At 33.0% G+C, this 20,944-nt stretch overlaps 1 protein-coding gene across 3 annotated transcripts in view; it reads right to left on the bottom strand.

The window, feature by feature from the left end:
* Positions 1-15,565, bottom strand: part of LOC134269503 (ras-associated and pleckstrin homology domains-containing protein 1-like) — a 46,652-nt gene extending 31,087 nt beyond the window's left edge. The window contains exons 1-3 of one of the 3 annotated variants that reach the window (XM_062751708.1): positions 15,435-15,565; positions 14,797-15,094; positions 9,340-9,481 (exon numbers count right to left, since the gene is read on the bottom strand). In XM_062751708.1, coding sequence (XP_062607692.1) covers positions 9,340-9,481; positions 14,797-14,798 — 144 coding nt within the window. In that variant the 5' untranslated portion in view covers positions 14,799-15,094; positions 15,435-15,565. Of the gene's footprint in view, positions 1-1,924; positions 2,015-9,339; positions 9,482-14,796; positions 15,144-15,434 lie in introns of those variants that run through there. The other 2 variants (XM_062751709.1, XM_062751710.1) reach the window with 2 other exon arrangements.
* Between the last annotated feature and the right edge of the window lie 5,379 nt (positions 15,566-20,944).

The raw sequence follows: 20,944 nt of genomic DNA, 5'->3' as shown, positions 1-20,944 counted from the left end.
CTAGGTCAAATAGTTTTCTAGTTATGAGCCGGACAGGATTTTTCCATATTTGGCCATAGCATCTTTATTAAAGGTCATAGCGACCTACTTTTTGTGCGTGACACACCGTCTACCCAAGAAGTATAAGTTGACAAAGTTTGATAATCCTAGACCTAATAGTATTCAAGTTATGAGCCGGACAGGAATGGACAGACGGACGGACGGACAGACGGACGGACGGACGGACATGAAGCCTATAACATAATACGTCCCGTCTTAAGACGGGCGTATAAAAAAACCTTGGGCTGATGAACAAAAGCCATGGTTTAATGATTGTCTGATTATACACCAAGGAACACATCAATACAAACAAGGCCAAGACATACAAAATACGGAGTTTGATCAATATTTGCATGAAACAGGAACAAAAACTTAAGATATAGTAAGAGTCACAGGAAGGAATATCGCACATATAGAAACTTTATAATTAACAAAGACAGAATCCCTCTCCCATCTCTCACTCTCAGTATCTCAACATTCATGCTGCCCTGGGAATAATATATCAAGATAGCTCTATCATACTGAACCTGAAGGTTTACACAGATAGCTAGTTAACATGGTAAAGAAAGAGCATCTTTGTCTTTGTCAGAGCTAAAATACATGGTGACCTTGCAATCTTCTTTTGAGGTTCTAAAGATAGTAAATTCTTCTTTATCAATCTGAAAGCAAGTCAGTTTAAACTTTTCCTGCAAAAAAATGCTCAATGTTCCAGTCTGATATTGATAACTTGTAGCCCATTAGCAGATTTTAGTTTCAATGCCCCCTGATAAAATCTGTGCCTTGTCAACACCCCTCCCCATTTCATTCCTGTTTCTCCCCTTTCCCAGTCTAACCAAATTGATCCTCCTCCTCCAAAACCATGGGTCCATATCTTGACCTTTCCAAAATATGACCCTGGATGGTAGGTGAAAATAATTCACTGTTTAAAATACCTACAATCTACAAAATGTAATAGGCTCAACTTCTCTGTATTTTAGTTGCTCCAAAAAGAAATCTTGAGTAGATCACTCTGACACAAGAAGTTTCTGAAAGATGCCTGTTTTCTGCTGTATTAAATTTATTCATAATTATATGGACATGCATGCATGTATGTGTATGTAAATAAGAATTGCTTCTTATCCAAGTCCTCCAAGTAAATCCCTCCTTTTCCATGTCCATTCAGTTTTTCTTCACTTCTTCTGTAGATCAGAGCTAACACAACAGGTTACAATTAGTGGCCCCTTGTAACTGTCAGGGCTGGTTACAGTTAGTGGTAACTTGTAAATGTCAGGACTTGTTTTATGAATGGAGGAGGGAGGATATGTAAGGGAGATAACTCTACACTGAGATGTCATGGATCATTTTAGCAAGATGCAAAACAACAATGGTTAACCTAGATAGTACATGTATCACTATTTCCATCTGATAACAAAGGTCTTTCTCAGATACAGTTGCTAGTCAAGCAAAATAAAATCAACTGCATAGTTCTAGAAAGCTGTTATAGAAAGTTGTTAATTTCCCAATAGCTTACCTAATATTCTTTTTAAAAATCAGCTCCTATTTGCCTTGGGTTTGAACTATTTTTTTTGCAAAGCAAAACCATGACCTGAATTAAAGTTTGATTTGGCCTTTTTCCTTTGCATTAAACCAAAAGATATTGTCAAGAAAGTAAAGCTCATTTTTTTCTGATATGTTAGCTTCACCCTTATCACAATGTATAAATCTTAAAAACAGCCTAGCTAACCACATAATTCAAAATATTTCCTTCAAACTGAATCATCCTAACTACCATCACCTGCCAAGTGAAAGTTTCGTGATATCAGCAAATTGGATATTAACCAAAATCATAAGAACACAAAATATTCTAAATCAAAATGTCCTGCAAAAAAAACACCAAAAATCTTACTTGATTGGGCTCTAAATTCATGTTCAGGAAGCCATACATGCAACCCTTTCCTCCTTCTGACAGAAGAGCTAACATCCATCACAAATATTTCAATCCCCCTCTACCTCAGGGGTCAAGACTGAGAAAACCAGGAGGAATTAATTCCATTCCCCCAGCTGTACACTGCTGATAGACAAGACCCAGGAATAGCTACACCGTAAATTTCTTAGCTCCTTTGAAGAAAAAGATCTCTGTAGACAAAGACAACGTTTTGCAGAGGTTGACTAGAATGCATGGCTCTTATCTTACAGGCACAAGTGAGAGTTTTAGTGCCAAATATTCAAGTTATGCCAAGAAAATTACAATGTCACTTTGTTACTGAAATTTAAATTTTATCAAGCTGAATAATTTTGATAATTTCTAACTTTATCCTTCCTGTCCTAAAATATAACCTTCATGTCCTAAAATATAATGGTTGCGATACTTTTAATCACAGACTCTATTTTGCAATATATACCTTTTTTTTGCAAGATAGCTACTTGGTTATATTGAAGTGAGAAAAATGTTTAACAAAAGTTTGGCTTATTATATATGGAGATAACAAACAGTATTGCATGAAGTTCAAAACTCCATTAAACAATACAAAATAGGAGCAGAGCAAACACAGACCTCCAAAACATCAGACGTGGGATCAGGTGCCACGGAGGAGTGAGCATCCACTGCCAAATGAGTCACATCTGCCATGTACTCTTTGTCATGAATGGGAAAAGAAAACAAAATGCAATTCTTACAAATTTTAAGCCTATCAATTATTATGCATTACAACAGATTTCTTTAAAGCAAGAGATATGATTTTCGATATATTTCATCGTTTAAACTGCTGCATGACTTATTCAACACCGAACACCTTTATGCCTGCATTGTAAGATAGGAAAACATTTACTCTCGTAATTTGTCAATAAATAAGATGGCCCTCTGTAAACTTATATTATAGCTTTGGATATCTCAGCAATTCTGAGCTAATGATATGCAAACAAGGCATTTACTGCGGATCTTAAAAATCAATTGTTGGAGACAAAAGAATTTTAACTCACACGTGCTATATATAGCTCGCATTTGCTCGTTTGGAAAAAAAAAATAAACTCGTCTAATGAGCCTGAAGTTCTCTAATAAACAAAGGCTTTATTTTCAGAGCTTATCGATTTTTACTTTCAGTAATGGTTTGATATTTATAATTGTTTGAGTCTATTTACCAATACTGGTGATACATCAAAGGGTTTGACCGTGTGTGTTCGGTATCAGATTCAGTACAAAGATCTTCGTGACATTGATTTTTACTTTATTTATTCTGTTAGATGGTACAGAGAGATGGTCCTATCCCTTTCCTAAGTAAATACTTTTAAGACCTTTTTTTTTTGTAGTTAGTAGCTATATTTGACTCATTTTGACAACAACAATTTTACCCAAATTATAATTCTTTTTACATCCTTTTTATAAAAGTAAAAGTTTTTTTGTTTGGAGTAAAAAAAAAATTCTCAAAAATCTTTACTGCCACAACATGAATTCCTCAAACCACTGATTCAGAAATTTTTACCTGCTAAAACAACATAAGGCCATACCAATTTCTAATATAGTTCGTCGGATTCGCCGCTTCTATTTATTATAAATGCAAATTATAATATTAAAAAAAAAATGTCCGCGCGCGCTTCCAAAAAAAGCCGACTACAATTTTTTTTTGCACCAAACACACAAGAACTTTGAAACTTGTATGACAGATGCGCGGGATTTATAGTGAGATTGAAGCAGTTTGTGAAGTTTTGCACCATGTCTGTTTAACTGTTCATATGTACCAGGGGTGTGCAAAAAGCATCCCCTTACGCCCAGGGCTAACATTTTTGGGGGTCGGGATAAGGTTTTCTACAAGGAGGTAGCCCGTCGGGCTAGTAAAAATATAACTACACACGCAATACATGAAAAGCACAACCGGTATTTTAACTCGTTTTTGGCTATAAAATTCCCAACCAGTTTATATTTTCCAGACAACAATACTACTACTGTCAATAAATCTCCATAATCTTATCCGTTTTGCAGAATTACCTGACTTATTTACTTCCAAAAACGATCGTTTTTTTCTAATCCGAATTTCCTCTATTCCTCCGTTTATGGTAAATACATGCAGCTATATCTTTAAATTATTTACGGTCATTCAATCAACTGAAAGATAAGTGTTTTGTGACTCACATAAAATACATTTCTTTTGTTTTGAATGATTTAAGATGAAAACAAAATGAATTTAATTTCATTCTAAATGAGCTAACTAGTGCAATGATCAGAGAAAAGGAAGATAATTTATTGAAGTTCATTTTAACTTTATTTCATAATATTTAAACATGACTGAATTTGATTTTGAGAATTAAAACTTTGACTTTAAAAAGAATGACCTCAGTACCCTGACTTTTATCAGCAATTAATTTCTTTTTCAACATTATTTTATAGTTCAATTATTTTAATTTTTGCCCCTGTATTTGGGCTAATAACTTTGCATTTGCCACTAGCCTGTGGGCTAGTGCTTGATTTTTTAATTGCACAACACTGTGTACTATAGTTAAAAACAATGGGTACAAAGTTGTTTCATACACAGCAATAGAAATGGAAGCAGAGGAGATGTTTGAAAACATTACATTTATGAAAGTAAAGTCTTTGAAATTTGACACATTTTTACTTATTAGAAAAATCCCCAAAAAGTTAAGAATGATAAGTTCATGTGGTATGCAAATGATATCTATCTTTATTTTTTAGGTTCACGCATTTTGAAATAACACTTTATTAAAAAATATATATATGTATAAATTATATTCGCTCGCCTCATAATTTTGAAACCCAAAATAAAAAATAATATTAATAAAAAAATTTCGCTCGCTCGCCTCACTTTTTATTTTTGAAAATCCGAAGAACTATTTTAAAAATTGGTATGGCCTAAATTAACGAATATCTCTACCTTGATGTGAAGAATGAGAACGTTTTTACCTGAACTTTTTACAAATCTCTCTCTCTCCTCTCTCTCTTCTTAAAAAGTGATGATTAAAAATAACGGCAAAGTTGATGACGACAATGTTGATGAAAATGTTAAAGATGATAAATAGATAAACAGTGAGCGCATATTTTATATCTTTGCATCTCTTCAATATATTTGGCTCCAGCCCACTTGGGCATCAAATGCTTTTTTTCAACAAAGCCTCTCATCCATTTGAAGGAATATTTCCCTCTGCACAACATCATGCATCATAAAACACAACTTCCTCTTTGATGCTCCCAATACATTCTTTTTTTTCTCTCTCCATGTCTCTGATAAATTCTGCCATTTGCCGCAGTCCGGATACCAGGGATGAGTCAACATGCCTCAGGGGCAACAGAATGATTCTGTCTAAATACCTGTCAGTCTGTGACTAAAATTCAATTATTCCTGTAGCATTCCTCAGACAGTAAACAGCTGATTTTCTCCCAGAACAGACATTAACAGCTGTGTTGCTTCATTACCTCCCCTTGATATTCCCCATCTTTAAGACAAGTCCAACAAGAAATTTAAACATGTTCTGATGTAGTTTATGCAGCTTATGGTGGTAAAGAGTCTCATAACACCTGAGTTCTTTGCAATGAAGAGGGTTTAATATTTCAAATATTAATTAAAATACCATTGTTTTTTTGTCAGAGTGCTTTCAGATGAGAGTCATGAAAGACTCAAATTCTCTATCTCTATCTCTCTTTCACTGAAAATGGCTCGACTCAACTCTCTCTTTCTCTCTTCTTTTAGATAGGAATGATTGAAGACTAAAGCTCTCTCTCTCTCTCTCTCTAAAATAAATACCTCAGGTAAACAATGAACAGTACCAAAATAAACAGACCTGACAACAAACACAAACGGCTATATATCTACCAAGTTTGTGTTACATTTCCTCATCCCTGACTAATGCTAACTAAATCGCACTTCACTGAAGAACAGAGAAAGGAATTATCTCCCTTTGCCATAAATTTTTCTATGGCACCAGTTGTTTAAATGAAATCACCAGCAAAATGTTCTTTTTTATTGAAGACTTCTAGAAATGAGTATTTATATTAGAGCTTTAGAAATAACATTTAACTTGCTTAGTGAAACTTAGAAATAATCCCTACTTCCACCAACTTTTAATTTGTGACAAAAAAATTACTTGATTCCTGTCATTTTAATCAAGACTACATGTGCAGTTCATCAAGACTCTCTCTCTCTCTCCCAGCAAACTGGGTTGCCCTTTTAAAAAATTACAGTACCTTAATACCCAAAGTAAAAAATCTTAATGATGCATGCCCAACAGTTTAATGTGGCGTACACATTTAATTATGACATCCCTTGCTGCTTAAATATTTTGGTACGCATGCACCTGTGGGCTCAGAGAGCTTTTGATAACATGTAATTAAGTGACTCAAAATTAACTCCACATGGAGAGTTACAGGCAAAAGTTAGGTAGTCAGTTCAGCATCCTGTCAAATGGGGAAACTGGATATTTGAGATAACATGTTACTCCCTAGAAAATAAAATCTCTATCTTGAAAAAATCTGTAAATATTTCTTAAAAGCAATAGACATCTTTCATATCTACACTATTCTTGCTTCATCAGAATGATTTCTTCTTGAGCTTCCTTTTTTCCCATTTTTTTGTAACTGGCAGGTGGACAAAGGGGAAGGGGGGTTGCATGAGGTTACTTACAGATGAGAAACACAACTTTTCATTAAGAAAATATTGTGTGTGTGAGAAGAATTACATAGGACAAAGAATTCGAGACCAAGCAGACATGTCTGCTGTTGATCTGACCTTAAATGACCTAAAATCTTAACAAGTACACTGTCCTCTTATACAAATGGCCCAAAACCTCCAAAGCTATAAATTCAGCACAATCGCTCAATACCAGCCCAAATTAAGCCTTCTTGTGTCATAGACTTTTTAACAGACAAATTCTGCAGCCCTAAGCTTTTTCCTCAGGGTTAATCAATACACTCTATTGTACTGAAGAGTCTAGAATCAGATTGTAGCCATTTTGTTTCCCGGCTACATCACTTCACACTTCAAGTGTCTTCAAATCAGGCAGAAAGGGGGTTTCTTTTTCACAGCAGATAATGGTGTCTTGTTGTCCAAAACTTAATCAATAGATCCCAATGTAGAGAATACAAAATTTAAAAAGAAAGCGGAAGGGGAGACTGAACATGGTCCTAGAAAATCCTATATAGATTACTAATTATAAGTACCAGTTACAATAATTGAAATTTCAACATGTTTAGTAATAATAGTAGCACTATGCAATGTTTTCCTATAACCAAATTACGAGTATACTGGGCAAAAATTCTGCATACAGGGATATTTCCATTCCCCTTTTATTTTTGCCCATTTAATCTGCCCTACTCAGAGTGGGCAAATTCAAAATGTGACAAATTCAAATTAATTAAACAGAATAAATTTAAAACGGGGCAAAATTTTTCGCAAGTGTGAAAGTGCAAAAATAAGGCCATAATAAAAATATTCTGCATACAGCCCGATATTTTATACCCCTTTCGATTTTTTTAATTTCTGTTTTTCTTCCATTCGGGATCAATCTGCCATTCTACATTCGTTTTAAATCCCGAAAGTCGACATGATTAAATTGACAGCTAAAAGATAGTAATTGCTGTAATACATGCGTATATATTTTAAACAAATTTGAAAAAGATTGGTGATGATGTGAAGTAAGAGATAATTGAACCTTTACTATGACTTTTATTCAGGTATTGTAGATGAAATTACACCGATTGACCAGGTCAATAAGAAATCTGCAAAATTGAAAAAATAAAAAATATATAAATTAAAAGCCGCCCGTGTTTTTAAAAAAATTCGTGCTAGCAATTTATTTATTATGGCCTAACCCTGTATACAGTGTAAGTATAGTCATACTGTTTAGATCTGATTCAGCAATATCTAACTAACTAGAAATCTGTGAGAACATCAGAATTATAACTTAACCATCTTGATAAAACTTAAACCTTTTGGACATTAATGTCTCTAAAAACCAGCAATCTCACAGGTTCTGGATTCAAAACAGTGTTGTGGTCCTGAGCAAGCAACTTTCTTTGGATCATTTTTTGAAATATTTTCTGTCAGTTCGCTGTCAGCCAAAACATTTAAGTCATTCTGCCAAGTTTAACATTTTTCTGATCAAAGTTTTCTTTGTTCTTACAAAAACGGTTACTATTTTTACACCTTGTAACTGATCCAATGTCAATTTTTTGGCTAATTGTATGGAAATAGATCTATTTATTTAGAACACACACATGCTTAGAGTGATTTGATTAATATTTTTTCCATACTTTTTTTCAAGCAAAATTTGGCAACTTTCTTTTTCCATCACTAAACTTTGGTAACAAGGCCCATTGTAGACATTTCAAGCACCTGCAGAAAGTTTTCTAGCTACTTTAACAATTTCCTGCAAATACCTATTCCTCCTATATTTTCATATACATATGGACACCTCCTGCTTAAATGCAGTCTCCAATATTTAGGTCAATTCAAAACAGATTTTATTTTTTACTTTATCGCACAACTTAACTGTGCTGTAATTGAGAACATTCCCAATTTTTCAAACTTGCTTCAAACTACTCCCTTGTGAACTACATTTCAAAAATATTCAAAAATGAAGAGTGGCATCCAAATCCTTTGAGAACACAAGAAAAATCTTTGACTCCAGTTTCATCAATTTTCATTCATTATACTTTTAGCTTTAATAAAATAAGGCAAGTGCATTATGATATATTTTTTAAATGCTGAAACAACTGTATCTGATTATCAGCCAGCAAGGCATGGGGATGGGCTTCATTCCATTCTCTAGCTTTAAGTTAGCTAGCTATCATATTGATCAAGCCCCACCCCAACAGTTATGGAGATTATGGCGCCTTAACCTCAGCAGGTTTTACGTCCTTTCCCCTATCTTTCATTACATTACCCAAGTGACACAGCAGAATTCTGATGCCAGTTTTTTTAGTGCCACAGAAGGTGACAGCCCATGACATAACCAATTGCAGAACATTTCTAAAATTTACAGACAGGATCATATTTCATAAACTGTTATTGAATTATGATACATCTCTGTAATAAGTCAAGTAACTAAAATCAGCCATTTCATCTCTTAAAGGTCAATCCTTTGACCTTGACCTTTATCCTCTGTAATAGTTCACAGAAATACATGACTTGAACTTTGATTTCTAAAAAATGATCAACCTTGACATAAACACACATATACAAAGCATCTTGACCTTTGATCTCTGCAATGATCAACCAATGGTTGACCTTGACATCAACACACACATAAACATTCATAACCTTTGACCTAGGTAATCATCGACCTTCACCATAAGATACATATATAAAGATAACCAACCTTGCTGGGGTCATCTGAGTAACCCATCCAGTGCCCGTGCCCAAGGTCATTGTCCACGTCTTCATGGTCACTATCAGCCTCTACCTCTGACTCCATCCGTCCCTCCTCAGAGCTCTGCCTGCAATAAAAGTCCTGCTCAAACCTACAGAGAAAAATAACAATCGCATTACTTTACGTTTTCTTCTACATGTACAACAGTTCTGATTTCACACTCTCTGTTTTAAACGTTGAATAATAAGGTCCTCTTCTATGCTATATCAATGGGCAAGAAATACAAATGGCTTTTCTCTAAGGTCTTCAGGAAAAATCATTGATATCCCTTACAAACAAAATAGCCTTTTCTTGTATATCCTACAACTATAAATGAATAGTTCCTTAGGTTCACCAAAAACTGACAATCTCACAAGAAATATTAGGCATCCATAACAATAAACACCGAACAAATCAACAATAACTAATAGAACTCAAATTTTGGGGTTTTTTCTATTCCTGACATTCATGAACTTCCAAAAAGTACTTTCTCCATAAACTTCAACACCCACACAGTGCAGTCTATATTTGTATACTCTTCATCAGCCTCTCTCTCTCTCTCTAAGCTTTAATGAAAATTATCCCTACCACTGCAGCTCCATCTATTATTGACAGGATTACGTAACATCCTTACAGAAACTCTGTAAGTAATCTCAGTTAGAGATTCCAGATTTTCAGCGGGTCTTCAGAGTGAATTCCCAAACTTATCCATAACACAGACTGGGAAGTATTTATTTATTAAGTACACAAAATGTCCAAAGTACCACAAACTGACTGACTTTCCCATGATATCTTTGAATTTCTCATATGTGTTGAGTTTTCTATTAAGCCATAAGCATGCAAACAGAATGTTTGATGTTCAATTCTATTTAAAAAATATTACTATTTTAACAATTCAAGAAAATTATGCTTTAATTGAGGAAACACCTAAGTGAGCGACAAAAAAAAGTGTTGCTGTGAATTGAAGGTTTTTACAATGCTTGGATCTGTAGCTTCCTGGTTTGTCTGTCTGAATTTTCTTAACCAGAGAGTTATACAGTCATGGAGCTAAGTGACCATTTTTCAAAGATGAATACAACAAAAATTTTGGCAAATGCTTTCCAAGACAATGCAAGTTGAATGAATGGAATGCAAAATACATTGATACCTACATAAGCTGACATCAAAAACAGAATCCCATGACAAAGTTTTAAGTTTCCTGAGTTGCTTCCCATTTCTTCCTATGCTCAAAACACAAACAAAAATTTGATCTCCTGAATTTGTTTTGATATGAGGACCAGTTTATTTTCTTTCCCAGCAGGGACATAACAGGGGATCTTGTCTAACATGTCTATAGCGCAAGAATTTACAGTGAGAGAATTTCAGAGTGAAGAAAATAATTATAACTGTCAAGACAGCTGATGTTGAGGTGAATTTGTTTTGAAAGTAAAAGCAAAATGAATACATGTGTGTGAAAAAGATATAGCTGCAATGCAGTGCATTGATATTTTTAACCATCATAAAAAGGCAACTGCACAAAAATATCTATTTTTTTCAGTAATGGTTTAACTTACAGTTCTGCTGAATGCACATCTTTTCCTGATTAGAAGAACTTTAAAACTCTTTTTTCATCAAGAAAAAGAATAATAAACTTTGGTAAATTTGTTACAGTTTATATCCATTTCTATATATATATAATTTTTTTTTTAACAAACTTTACCAGATTTAAAGACATCTTGTCCATGTGGTTGGCCATAAAGAGTGCAGTAAGGGGCTGGTATTTTGATTTCCACCCCAAAACTTCTTCTGGAATGCTTGAGTGACTTGAAGACCTAAAATGCTGCATCTATCTTGCACATAATGGCAGAGGAGAAAAATGTGATGGACCAGACAAGGATTTGAACCTGGGCCCACTGAATCTCCTGTCAGGTGCTCTAGCGCTACCACCTGATATACCTGTTTTTGCAATCTACCATGATTCAGAAGAATGTGTAATTCAGCAAATCTGCACTATATGCGGAATCTATTATAAAGTCAAACCTTATATCTTAAACTCGATAGGACTGAGAAAAAAAACTTTGAAATATCCAAGGATTTGAAATATTAAGGGTAAAATACTTTAACAGAGATATGTGGTAAGGACTTTTTAATCACTTCAATATAACCATGGTGTTACAGATACCTGTTTTGAGATATCAAGACACTACAAATCAATGTGTATGGGTCAAAACAAAACAAAAAAAACTTTTCAGCCCCTCCACCCCCACCCCCTCAATATTTATTTACCATATCTGGTAATAATAGCATAGAACTATATTTACATAAGTACATGATGTACCTGCAAATCCTCCATAAAATATATCACTATAGGCCTCAATTATCAATAAATAACTATAAAATATCAATACTAGCTGTAGATACTCACTATATATTGTATTATTAATGACTAACCCAATAGGACATGATTAACAATTAGTCACACATCTGTGTTGTGTCCGAATACCCTGACACTAATCAATACAGAAGACCAGACATTGACATCTGACATAATCCACACAAATTATAGGAAGACACCTCAATCAGTAATACACAGCACGCCGGTCTGCATACAGGTACATCATTAAGGAGACTGATCAACGCACCTGGCCAGGTGAGATTGAATTAAACAACCAGGAAATGGGATACAAATTATCTCTTATTTCCTCCCATGCTACTCAATATACTTATATGAAAACGGATACCTATTGTCAGAGCCCAAGGGATTTCTCTCCGTTACACTACATTCAACATGGTGTTTTGAAGAGAAAACCTACAGGTTCCAAACTGTTATGAAGAAGGGAGCCAATACTACAGTTCAGACAAGAATTCAAACCCGGACCCTTAAACTCTAGATTGCTTTAATCAACTGAACTGCCTGACCACCATGTTTCCTCCCTCCTGGTCAGTCCTGGAAATGTCCTTACCACTAAAGATGTCATTCCAAACTCTTTCATCTGACACTTCCATTGGTACATCAAATTTAAGATGGAGGGAGAAAAATGAGATGGATCAGACCAACATCTGAACCTAAGAGGTTTCCTGACCACTAGACAGCTAGTGCTTTATCAATTCTTTTTGAAGAATCCAAGTTTTACTATGTGAATAGCATTCAATCAAGTTCTCAAACAAAAAAATTGAAAATAAATCTCAAAATAAACTAGAAAAAAAATTAAAATTAATTGATTGTTATTTAGAGTATCTTTATCTCTAAGATTAATGATATCCACAGCTGTTTTCTCTAAATTGATTCTTTTTTTACAGCAGCAGCTAACCTAAAATCAGACAATTTGTCCTCAAATATTATATCTACTGCTGATAAGCTGCACTTCTCAGCAGAAACTTCCATAATCTGTAAAGCACATCTCTCAAATCTTTTCTAAAACCTCACTGATAACATGCATAAAATATTGAGATATATAACCACACTTACTGGGTACAAATAGTAATCAAGTTCAGAAGTCCTTTTGTCTCTTTATAAGTAAAAAATTCTCAAAGGGGACATATATTTTAAACAACTCAAAATCAATCAAAAGTCCAGTAAACCATTACAACTAAGGAGCAGAGCAAATAAGACGCTATTAAAGACTAAAGAGGTGGGATCAGGTGCCATGGAGGAGAAAGCAGCCTCTGTCAAACAGTCATATATATTATTTCAGACAACAAATTAGCATGTTGATTGATTTGAAAACAAATTAGCATGTTGATTGATTTGAAAAAGATTTTTTTTCAGACATCATATGGCTTTAATATTTATTGAAATATTCCATTAACAGCATAAAAACCTGAGAACCACTGTCTACTGAAACAAGATATCTGCGAAAAATCCACTGAAACAATTCTATAAAAAAGACAATAATAACAGACACCAGAATTTTAAAACACTGGTACAAATTAAAATAATTCTATATATTAAACAAAAAAACTAAGTCTCATTATACAACTCTGAGAAGTTTTATTATAATTTTACGCAAAGATCCTAATTGTTATTCATTAAATATTCTTTTTACAAATTACGACAGGATGCATCAGATCAATAAATCTCGACAAAATCGGCAAAAAAGTAAGCCAGCATTTAGTGATTGTCACTGCTAAATGTCACTAAATGTATTCATGTATCAGATATCAGAATATCACGCAAAGGCAGCACAAAACAAGCTAATATACGGTACATTGGGTTTAAGCTTGATAGCATTAAACAAACTGTCAACATTATAAAGAATTAAAAAAACAACTAGCGGTTTTTATTGACTCTCTTTAAAAGAATCGACAAATCAATAGACCACCATGTGCCAGATAAACTAGTTCCTTTTTAATCATTATGGGAAAAAAAATCACATCTTGTAAAGGGGTATTGATTTTTTTTTTCTCAAAAAAAAAAAAAAAAAAACCCAAACAGGAAAGCATCAACCTTGCTGTAAATATGAACTTTGGCTTAAATACACTCCTGACACACAAAAAATACTGCCTTGAAAATCAATCCAAAATTATCCCATGATTTTATCTTTCAATACGCAAGTTTCGAGATTATCTCCCTTGGTGCGCTCTTTCGTTGAGGAGGGGAGTTTCGTTGCCGCGTAAACAAGCAGGTGGGACTAATATTTGATATTTTTATATTGGATACATTGTATCATCGATATATTTGGTTTATCATACCTACATGATTGTCAGGATGCATTCTACATTTCGAGAATAACTAAATTAATTTAAAGACGTCATTTTGTAAAGCAAAGAAATCGTAACAAAAAAGTAAATGTCGGTGGATGTGGGGCTTTTTAGACGAGGGAAGAAATTTTGACCTCTAATAAAAACGATACACATGCATCTGATTATTGTACGTAGGCGATCTAGGTGATTCTTTTCCTTATTATAACTTCAAAAAACCCACAAACTTTTTAAAAATAGTTTGTACGATCAAGAAAATAGGTTACTTTTTATTAAGACTTCGACGTTTCTTTCGTTTTAAAGTACCCATAATTTAAAGTAAATTTGTAAATATGCATAGTTGTACTTGATAAAATCATCAATTGCATCACTGCATAATATCATTATCTTTTTATAACATTTAATAAATTTTAAAAGCCATAAATATCGTTCATTTATTTATGCACGTTTATATATAGAAACAACCTGTCCCACCTCCCTGCCGAAATGGATACTTTTTGCGCCTCCATCATAGGAGAGTTACAATCTCGAAACTGGCGTATTGGAACATGCAACCATTGAGCAGCAAGTAAAACATTAAAGACTTAATTTTCCCTAGCTGTCAACTACATCATATTTGAAGTTGAGTTGGAGAATAAGCAATAATGTTTTAATTATTCCTTAAAATATACTTTTAAATTTCGTCTTTTTTCTAATACTGTTATATATATAATATGTATATATGTGTGATAAGAAAAATTTACTTACATATCAGGCTTTTAGAATTGGTTAAATTTTATTTTGTATCCACTCTCCAATAAATCCAATTGTTTGATAAACCCTCTCCTCAGCAAATCAGGCATAATTTTAAATTTCCCACACAGTTTTGCACATATTTGAAGAATTAAAAAAATCCATTCAATTCAGAGACAGTTTCCTCCTCTCTCAGATAAACCTTTCATACACACAAAGATGTCCAGACTTTATATAAATCCCATGTATCAAACTGTATACTGTTAAGCAATGGTGTACTTGTTAGTCCTTTTGACCATCATCTCACATTTCCCTGTAAAAGAAAAGACTTGTTAGCTCAACTGGTGCTAGTCAAGACTTCATATTTCCGAGTCTCTTTAATTTTTTTTCACTATAAATTTCATTAAACACCAAAATGACAGTATAATATTGCTTCAAAACAAAATCATACAATGCCTCAGGTTACACTATGAAACACATAACCAAATTCTGGAAAACAAAGCTGTTGAAGAAATTATATTCAATAAAAAATAAAAATCTGCAAAATTTTTGACAGCATGTCCCAAAATGAACTGGAATATAATCCCTTTCTTTAATGTTGCTCCATTATCCGTGACACACAGCAAAGTCTTACTACACTCTCAACTTCTTACCAGCACGTGCTGAAAGTCTGCCAGCTTAGGACTCATTCATCTGCACAGAGGCCAATATTCCCCTCTCACTCTCTCTCTCCAGCATTACTCATGCACTCCTATGTGCAATAACCTACACACAGAGAAAATGGAGCATGATCTTCCCTTACTATAAATTGATTTTTTTTCATCTCTCTAAAAACTGGTTCCCCTACTGACTCAAGCAACATCAGCAGCATAATATTGAGTGGCTGAGAACCAGTTAAGGTAAAAAAGCCCTAAACATTATAATAACATCAATATTTCTACTACGGTGCTTGGCTGATATGGTAAATATCAAAACCAATAATCAGTCCGCCCTTATTACATGGCAGCAGTGTTAGTGTAACGTGGTAAGTCTCAGGGTCAATACGTCAATACATCACAGAGGCTTTGATTACATAGAGCTTACAAAGATCTAAGAGAAACAACTCAAATGAGAAGCTATCTTTTCTTTACAGAAAATGTCTCCACAGTATATATCTAGCCCCCCCCCCCAACACCATCATGTCCCCACCTTCCCTTATCAAAATGAAATCCATTTAGATACCATTTAAAAGCCATTTCTTTTCTGACCATTTAAAGACCATTCAAAAGCCATTTTATTTTGTCAAATCTCTCAAGAATTCTCAACAGAAAGGATGACCATTTAAAAACCATTTTTCATTTTATCTCCATTCAAACTCCATTCAAACACCATTCAAACTCCATTTTTTTGGGCCCTGTAACATGCAAATTAACCATTCAAAAACCATTTATGCAAATGAGATAAAAAATGAAAAATAAATGGTTTTTGTTTCAGCCATTTAATATCCATTTTTAACACATTTTATCTATAATTGAAAAATGGAAAATTTAGCTGGGTCCTTAATTGATATCCATATGCAAAGAATAAGCACTTCAAAAATCCATTTTCTTAGTTGTAGAGTCTGGTCACAAGATATAGGTCACTAAATAATGCTCAATTTTTCCACATAATAAATCACAAGTTTTGAATCCTGGAATGTTTCTAATTGTCAAAATCCTTATTTGAGTGAATTGATTGTGATAGTTATCTCCATCTTTAAAAAAATTATATTTTGAATCCCATGTTTATTTTGGTGCTCCATCATGTCCAATACGCAAGCAGTATTCTAAAAATAAAAGGAAATGCAAAAATATAGTTACATGTATTTAAAAAATTTACAATGAAGTTTTAAATCAAATTATAAATCTAAGTTCCATCGGTCTGACCCAGTTTTAACAACATTAATCAGTTTATAGATTATTGCATCAGCATGTTTAATGGGAATTCCTTATGTGTTTTCTTTGGAAAAAGAACATTTTTCTGTAACTGGCATTAATAAAGATATGTACATATTTATACTTACCACTCAAAAAGAATAATAACGTCCTTTCTGAGTATGGTAATGTGCTGCAATTCTTCTCACTGCCTTAACTTCCCAAATGTTGGAAACATGAACTGTCACATAATATCCTCCAAGAAATTAGTATTTCTTTTTCTGCTTTGACCATCACTGTACAGTTTTGTCAGCGTCGAAAATCACTAAAAACCTTTGTACTCCTTGAAGAATAACTTAATTCATGCATGAGCCATCTAAACTCACTACCAGTTAGGTCAAAGTGCTCTTGTCCAATATTCAAACTTACTGGAAAAGGCGGTCACTACAGAGCTTCAGGGAGGAAATCTGATATCCAGTGCCCCATTATAAAAACCTGGCACATGGCATCAATTAACCACCAACAAATCACACACACAATTCTCCACTCAGAAAACAAATGGGAGAAAAATGGTCAACTCAAGCAAGTTGGATCACCAAACTACATTTCTTTTCCATTTACTCAAATAAATGGAAAGAAAATGCTGCATGTTCACCATTTAAAAAGCATTTTCTAACAGAAATGGTTTTTAAATGGTTCTGAAAAAATGGTTTTTGAAAATTGAAAGATAGAAAAATGTAGGAAAAATGGTTTTGAAATGAAAAATGGCAAGAAAATGCTGAATGAATGGAAATAAAATGGAAAAATGCCATTTCTTTTTGCTATGGGTTAATCTCCACCCCCTATGTTTTTGGGGAGAAAAAATTCACAGTAATGAGTGAAAAATAATTTTTAAAAGAAAACTCAATTCATAATTGATTTTTAAAATGAACGTAATCATTTCCATTGTACGATTCCCCAATTGTATAAAACTGCATGCAGGAACCAGACATTGGGGCTCTGGAAATTAAGGAACCGACAAGGAGATTACGACAACAGTAACTGTTTATTTTGGCGGAGTTTGTGTATCTTTGTTTTGGCTGTCTATATGACTGGAAATGCCCACTCAATAACACATTGGTTCCCCCCACACTTTCACTGGAGTGTTCCTGCTATAAATATTATACCACTCAATACTTCACACAGTCTGGACAAACATTTTAGACCGCTGGTAATTTGATTTTTCTTCGCGCCTGTATCACTCTCACAATCATTCAATATCCAGAAACATGAAATGTTATTAGATAAAGTGCAATATCAGATGAAATGATTTTTATGAGGAATATTAGAAAGCAAAGAGATTCCTATCACTTGTAGCACTTTGATAAGGGAACGGATGCACCATGCACTCAAACAACAAAATTTAATTACTGAACTGAAATTGCAAATATTGAATGTAATTTTACAATACAGTACCTTGACAAAATGAATGCTCTTTTTGAAAAATCAAGGAATTTTTACTTGTATATCTTCCAAAATATACTGTCAGCTATGTATTCTGTTATGAAGGACTTTAATGCAAATATTTTATTTTTAATTTGATATCTGACTTTACATATATATTAGACAATATTACAAATAAATTTGATTCTTCATTTGAGATGACATACATATAAATGTTGGATTACCACTAATGATGTCAACTATCAAACTTTTTATGTAATAAGACTTCTAAATGACATTTCTTAATGTTCAAATCCAATGTACCCCAAGGCTGATTTTTATAGTGTGAAAATGAATGTACATTGTCACATACAAACTGAATATTACTTCCTTCTTAGAATGTGAAAGTTGTTTCTCCATTATTAGTAGTAAATATTAAAACAATTAAGAAACAGAAATTCTTTTTTATTTAATTGTCAAATCTGTATTTCTCTCATAATTTATTTTTTTTAACTATTAATTAGATTAAAAAAAAAAAAAGGAAAGAAAAATTGAAAGTGCTGGTGCATAAAAAAAATTGCAGGAAAAAAAAAATTATGAATAATTTTTAAAAAAAATTGAAAAAAAGTAAATTAATTAAAATAATCAAAAAGTACCTTTTTCTGGAGTCCCTATGTGAGCGAGGGTAATGTATGCTTGATTTCTCCGATCACTTACAGTCGTCCGTGGGTTTAAAATCTTCTGTTCCTTAAAATGAAGAATCAATCCAAAGCATAATAATAATACACACAAAAATTCTAATGTAGGTCCTTTCTAAATTTATCTGCACCTGGGTGATAGAACATTTGATAATTTTTAAAAGGAATATATCGTCATAAATTTCGTGTCAAATTTTTAGCTCAAGGACACTTCAAGGCTTGACGGAACGAGAAGGGGGGCTCATACAAAAATCCCGCTAAAAATACACACTTTATTGTGTTTTACCACAAATATTTAATTTTCTCAATGTTTTGTGACAGACAAGCCAATATTTATTTAAAGATAGTTTTTTTCTTTTTTTTATCTTGAGTCTCTTTATAATTTGTGAGATTCTGTACTCTATAAAAACCATTTAAACATTTACTTATTTATTTAACTTTCATCAATTATTTGAAAGAAGTTAAAAATCATAAAAGTATATTTACTTTAGATAAAAATTCCCATACTTAAAAAACATTCTGAGGTACCCCTGAATACAAGTAAATTATAATAAAGTTTTTTAAATAGTGTAGATTTTCACACGGAGAAGTAAAATCAAATGCTTTTATAGATACATGTATTTGGTTTATACCTTACACTGATTCTTTTTAACATACAATGATTTTTAATAGATAGTTTTGCTTAATTACTAAAAAAATCTTTTTACTAATTGGAAAAATTGTAAGTTTTTAATTCATTATCTCTGGATTATAAATTATAATCATGCAGCTATACAAGTATGATAAATAATTTTCTTGTGTACTGAATTTCTTACAGAATGCATACAAAGTGTGCACCACAGTACTAATAATTAATGCATTATATGCAATAAAGCACAAAGAATATGCAAAATTAGCTAAATCAAGGCTACCTAATTACACAAGTATTTAGTGAATTGGTGCATAATATGGCCTAGTATAGGGTGAACAGCTTAACAACTGTATGCTAATCTTGGGCTTTCTATATGATAATTGTCGCACACTTTAGAGTCATGAGTCACCTGTATTTTTCTGCACAATTACCTGTGTTGTTAAAAAAATAGCACACTGTTATTCTTAGACATAAAAGCTTTCATCTTTAGATGAAATTTTACCTGCGGAAGACCACTTCCGATATCTCACCCCTTAGTGACTATGTGTCAAGGGGTGGAGATACATGTATCTATAATAAAAGCAGAAAGGACAATCCCCCAAAATCAAAACACTGATAAGGAAAAAATTAATCATAGTCAAAAATTACTTTTGTTAAATATATATGGATTGTTTTCACCTTTATCAAACCTAAGTTTTCCACCCTCATATGTCCACAAAAAGGGGGATTACATTTTAAGTGGTGATTTGAGGTCAGATTAAAAAAGAAATTCAAAACAAAAGATGTTATAAATATATGAAATAGATCCCCCGCGACAAGAGACTCATTTTGAGGTTTTTAATCAGTTATCCCCAATTTCTGAGGTGTGTAAGATTAAAAAACACCTACAGAAAAGACAGGTATCCACTAATATGAGGTAAAAATGTCACCTTTCTACATCATTTATATGCTTTTCATTAAAAATAAATTTCAAACTGATCATCTTTCAAGCAAATTTAATAAAATCAATGTTGCTGAAAATGAATATTTTATGATGGAAAATTTAAATCCTTAAAATTATTAATTTAATATTAATAAGTGAAAACTGATTTATCAATTTTTCAAGCAAAAGTGCCATTTTGAACCCTAAAAAAGTGAAATCATATCAAATTCCTCATTAATTACCTGATTATAAAAATCCCATGTGGTCTGTAAAAATGTTTAGAAGTCCCATACTCCTCGATCACACTCCCCAGTGTAAATCACAGCTTACACAGGGCACAAGGCTCTGTCATGGAACCTGCATAAACTGTGCAAGATAAGAATGTGATAAGCAACTGATATCTTTGAATCAATTATAATTAATCTGATTATCAAGGTATTATCAGTCAGGCAGATGGCTGAATTACCAAAACTCTGGTCCAGATGACCTCAAGATAAAGAGCAAGCAAGGTCACCTAAACTCTTTGATGTCTTTGGAGAGCTTCACACTGATCTATTCTATTATTTGAATTTGATTAAAATTAAGAGAACAATTTAAT

The sequence above is a fragment of the Saccostrea cucullata genome, unplaced genomic scaffold, assembly GCF_032062105.1.
Source record: "Saccostrea cucullata isolate Sc308-1 unplaced genomic scaffold, CSIRO_AGI_Scuc_v1 ctg726, whole genome shotgun sequence".
Classification (NCBI taxonomy): Eukaryota; Metazoa; Mollusca; class Bivalvia; order Ostreida; family Ostreidae; genus Saccostrea; species Saccostrea cuccullata.
Note: the sequence above shows the minus strand (reverse complement) of the source record. Positions and strands in the feature narration are given on the sequence as shown.